This window comes from Etheostoma cragini, chromosome 1 (genome assembly GCF_013103735.1).
Source record: "Etheostoma cragini isolate CJK2018 chromosome 1, CSU_Ecrag_1.0, whole genome shotgun sequence".
Lineage (NCBI taxonomy): Eukaryota > Metazoa > Chordata > Actinopteri > Perciformes > Percidae > Etheostoma > Etheostoma cragini.
In genome coordinates, this window is record NC_048407.1 from 7,019,701 (window position 1) to 7,024,953 (window position 5,253).

The 5,253-nt window shown below is 40.7% G+C and overlaps 1 protein-coding gene across 2 annotated transcripts in view; it reads right to left on the reverse strand.

The window, feature by feature from the left end:
- LOC117946386 (anoctamin-9-like) overlaps positions 1 to 4,496 on the reverse strand; it is a 48,576-nt gene extending 44,080 nt beyond the window's left edge. For both annotated transcript variants that reach the window (XM_034874628.1, XM_034874546.1), the window contains exon 1: positions 4,228 to 4,496. In XM_034874628.1, the coding sequence (XP_034730519.1) occupies positions 4,228 to 4,248 (21 nt within the window). In that variant the 5' untranslated portion in view covers positions 4,249 to 4,496. The remainder of the gene's footprint in view (positions 1 to 4,227) is intronic.
- Positions 4,497 to 5,253: the final 757 nt, after the last annotated feature.

Genomic DNA, 5,253 nt, shown 5'->3' on the forward strand with positions numbered 1-5,253 from the left:
CTGCATTTCATAAAAAGAACATTATACCAACAGTAAAATATGGTGGTGGTAGTGTGATGGTCTGGGGCTGTTTTGCTGATTCAGGACCTGGAAGACTTGCTGTGATAAAAGGAACTATGAATTCTGCTGTCTATCAAGAGATCCTGAAGGAGAATGTCTGACCATCCTTTCGTGTACTCAAGCTGAAACGAACTTGGGTTCTGCAGCAGGACAATGATCCTGAACACACCAGCAAGTCCACCACCGAATGGCTGAAGAAAAACAAAATGAAGACTTTGGAGTGGCCTAGCCAAAGTCCTGACCTGAATCCTATTGAGATGTTGTGGTATGACCTTAAAAAGGCCGTTCATGGTCGAAAACCCTCTAATGTAATTGAATTAGGACAATTCTGCAAAGATGAGTGGGCCAAAATTCCTCCAGGACGCTGTAAAAGCCTCATTGCATGTTACCGCAAATGCTTGGTTGCAGTTGTTGCTGCTAAGGGTGGCCCAACCAGTTATTAGGTTTAGGGGGCAATCACTTTTTCACACAGGGCCATGATGGTTTGGATTTTCTTTCACCTTTAATAATAAACACCTTCATTTACAAATTGCATTTCGTGTTTACTTGTGTTGTCCTTGACTATTGTTTAAATTGGTTTGATGTTCCGAAACACTTAAGTGGGACAAACATGCAAAGGAAGAGGAAATGAGGAAGGGGGCAAACACTTTTTCACACCACTGTATGTCTCTTCTCCACTTGTGCTACTGTAAGAATAGCTTAGCAATTGAGCAAAATGCCAAGCAGTAGCTATTACATTACGCAATATTCCATAATTTGTCATTTGTAGTTGCATTGCTTGCTGTTCAACAAAGGAACACAGTCTGGCTTTAAAGATATCTACAATTCAGTTTGACTCCGAGAGACATGCATCTCATTTCCTCTCTATTTGAATATGATGAGTCATAACTGGGTATTGCTCTCTCACAATTAAGAATATGGGAGTTATCTCAACTCTATATAATATGACAAGCTATGACTGGTCATAATAATTTTATTTCTTGTTAAAATAGTGAGCTGGAGTCTACAAGAAAGTACTGAAATATCTCATTCCCTCAACTGAAAAGTTCAATTCATAAGCAATTCATAAGCAATACAATGTCTTGTATGACCAGTTAGCAAGTGGTGGCTAATATTAGCAAATATAAACTGCAAACCTTTGAATTATTGTCACACTATTTGTCAGTATTATCCATTGTAGTGTGTGCGGCTATTGTTAGAAAAGTTGTCAGTCTCTTGACTGCTTTTTATTAAATGAAATGCTGTTTTACCCAAAACTATTTAAAAATCAGCTTTTTTTCCTGTCGTATTTTATTGGGGGGGGGGGGGGGGGGAATAATGTATCCTTGCTTGTTCCAGCAAGATGGATCACAGTGTTCAAAAAGAAAGATCTGCAGTTACTGTGAAATGTGCGATGAGTGAAATGACATCATCATCAATTAACATTCAACCAGTTTAATTGCAAAATCTTAAATAATCCTCTGGTACAGCTGTTAGAGCAGTCAGAAGTGGTCCTCTCTAACAGAAATTCAGCTGGCTGCAAGTCCAAACCTGCCCGATACGCTCAGCTTCTCAGGCTTCACACGAACACAGGGATTTTCAAAACAGTAGCTTTTTCTACGGTTATGCAGTTTGGCACTGAGTGTTTACTATTTCAATGAGCATCTCCTCATTCTTAAAAGTGTAGCGGTAGCTAAGATATTGCTGATAATAACTGTACTGATAGGACATATTACATATAGATACATGCACGCAGTTCTCCCAATTATATTGCAGAACAAAGGTGTCCGAATGCAATGATCTACAAGTCACTGCTCACAACTACACTCCCACGATACAGTTGCTGTTTTAGGACGAGACCCAGTCGGACCTTAACGGGAACTTCAGGCTTTCAATTGGCCAACATGATCTAATGGTTAGGCTTATATCGCCACCTGTTGGTATGGCAAGCTCTTGACAGCCCTTGAAAGCCTGTTTTTTTAATTTTTATGTGGACAGAGTTTTTTTAAGACTTGCTTGTATGGAAGAGTTTTTTTTTAATTGAAGGAGGAAAAACTTTATATAAATACCCGTGTACGTGTGGACTAGGCCCCGGCCTGTTTTCTGCTGCTGTCTCCCACCCGCACCTTCTGATTTGTTCTGTCCAACACACATGGGCACCACACACATTTAACTGCCGTCATATTATTTACACTGCACATAGGCAGACTGATACACCTAGTTTGTATTCTGGAAGAGCAATGAGATACTGGTCCAGATATACTGCAGTGAGGGTGTGACCTTCCAGTGATACAGGTTTTAAACAGGTTTCCCTTCCAACCTAGTAAGCACATTCAAAAATATGGGCCTATGTAAAGGTTTTCAAGCCAGTTTGATATCAAGCCAAACTGGGTGTCTGCAGCACTGGGTGACTTGACTCAACCCATTCTGAGTGAGAGAGATGAGAGAGCCCATAATTGACAGTGTAGCAACTCCAGGGGTCTGTTTCAGAAAGCAGGGTTAGTGAAAACTCTGAGTCTGTTAACCCTTAGACGAGGAAAACTCTGGGTTTTCTGTTTCTGAAAGGGAGGTTAATCAAACTTGAGTAATGGGTTACTCCAGCCCGTTTCAGAAAGAGAGGTAACTTAACCTCAGAGTCTGTTGCTATGGTAACTGAGCCTGTGAACCTAACCTGGTAGGGACCAGGTTTTCTCTTTAATAAACCTCAAATTTCTCTCAGTCTCTTCCCTCTTACACAACGCTCTTTCATTTCCTCATTCATTTATTCAGTCTGTATCAGGCGCATTTTAGCGCAGTGTGTTATCTGCATAAATAAAAAAACAGTGTTGGTTTGTAAGGCAGATTATAAAAAACTTTTTTTCCCAAAAAATGACGATCCTATTGATGAGGAAGCTTTATTACTTTACAGTAAGTTAAACATATGTCGGGAGACGATACTGAGGCCCTGACTATAGATGCATTTTCATTTCTAGATACGAGTCTACCAATTTGAGTCTATCAGTTTTGTAACCGAAATTACTGTATCTGTCCTCATATCACTAACGTCACACATTGTGGACATGCACTACATCCCAGCAGATTATTTGTGTTGCATTAGTTTTCATTTTTTGCAAACCTCAGTTTTTTTAACTACATTGATGATGCGGACCATATTAGTAAGGCAACTGTACAGCAAAGTGCAGTCAGAAGAGTGTGACTCGCTCTGAAATGAGTTTTAAATGTTTGTGTAGTTTTCCTTGGACACAAACCAGTAAGAGCCATTAAAAAGAAGTTCCACAGTACTGCGGGCGAATGAGGTAAACCCTTTGAAATAAAAGATTAATAATTGTAATTCTGTTAATGATGGTGCTGCAGCCTCGGAATGGGATTAGTAAACCTAGAACTTTCTCGTCAACAGGATTAAATCTAAATGAAAGAGATTATGGGTTCAACACCATTTGACCAGTAATATTATACTTACAATGAAATATGATATTAACACACTATATTGGCACTCAAGCATTTACTTTAGCAGCGATTTTCTCGCACGCAAATTTTCTCTCTTTTGCAGCTGCCATTGTGTTGCTTTTTTGACAGAATATATGTTTAAACTCACTGTGCACATGAGTATTTCCGCCGACCAGTTAGTTTGTGGTTGTTACCATAGTGAATCGTAGTGCAAAGGCTCCATTCATGCTGCCTTTTATTGTGGTGTTGCACGTGCTCAACGCTGAGTTAACCTACTAGGAGTTGATTGAACCAACTCAAATCAGCCATTCTGGAACCAAAAACTCAAGTTTCCCATCTCAGGGTAAATCAACTCAGAGATCAGACTCAGAGTTTGTTAAACCTCCTTCCTGTTACGTGCCCCAGATCACTTGGTGACGTTAATGCAATTCTCAGCCATGACTTCATTTCTTCAATGTTTACACTTTGCCTCATCTTTTTCAGCTTACCTCTTTTCCTAATGAATGCAATGACAGAAGCCAATGAGTGTGCACTTTCTTTGTAGTATAAAGTAAAGTAAAGTAAAGTAAAGTAAAGTAAAGTGTAAAGTGTTAAGTATAAAACAGATCGGCTGGCTACTAGAGTAAATACTTAGGCCCAAACATTACGAGCTACCTAAGCTAGAATCGATGTCTGTGTAGGATCCGTAGAACACTTGTTAATGCAAAAATGCTAAAGTTAATGTAGAGAACCAGTGTTTACCTCGACAGTCTTGAAGAACATGTTGGAAGATGTTCCAGTATTGGTGGGACGGTTAGAGAAAAGTATCCTACATCCAACAAGAAGTGTTCCTTGCTACTGCTCTGTCCGAACGTATGCTGGTACTCGTCCTTCCATCGTTAAAGTCAACCAATCACAAATCAACATTTACCATGTAGCCCACATCTCACATCATACATCCATGCCGACTCTCCGACATCTGTGCTACTCGCTACACTTCCGCAAATCTACAGGTGACTGCTGCTGAGTGCGCGCATATGCAGGTAAAGGTGTGCCGTGAGCCGCTGACGTCACCTGAAGCTAAAACGTGACCATAAAAAGACTATGGGTGAAATCAACAAGAAACTAGAACTGCACGCAGTTTCAACGGGGTCCAAGCCTCCCCTCGCCAGTCGTCCCCAGCGACCCGGGGAAATGTTCTATGTTGATTAGAGCGCCTGTAGAGGGCCTGTCTTTACCAAATTTGGCAGTGAGCCTCCGGGTGGTGGGCGAAACAATCATTACTGGCTTGGTTTTGATAGCATGTACTGTGGCAGAGATATTGCAAATGCAAATCTTCCATTTAAATGCATTGACTTTGTCCACAAAACCAACAAACGTCGATTATAGCGCCCCCTAGTGGCCCATCGTTACCAAATTTGGTATGAAGCTTCCGAACGGCATGCCAAACAATCACCCCAAGTTTGGTGTTGATACCACGTATTTTGGCCGAGATATGGCAAAGTACGTTCGTGAAAAACACACTTTTTTTTTATTTGTAGCGCGCCCTAGGGGCCAATGCTCATGAAATATGGTACAGAGCCTCAGGGGGTCATAGCAAGTAATATTGTAAAGTTTTGCTTTGATAGCATTTACTTTGGCCGAGATATGGCAACGGCAATGTTTTCATAGCTACCAAGTAAATTTTGTTTGCGCGTAACACGCGCAATTTTCATCCTATAACAAATCTTTATGCAAACTTTTGTCAGGTGGGTCTGGAGATGCTATGTGCCAAGTTCCGTGCAGATC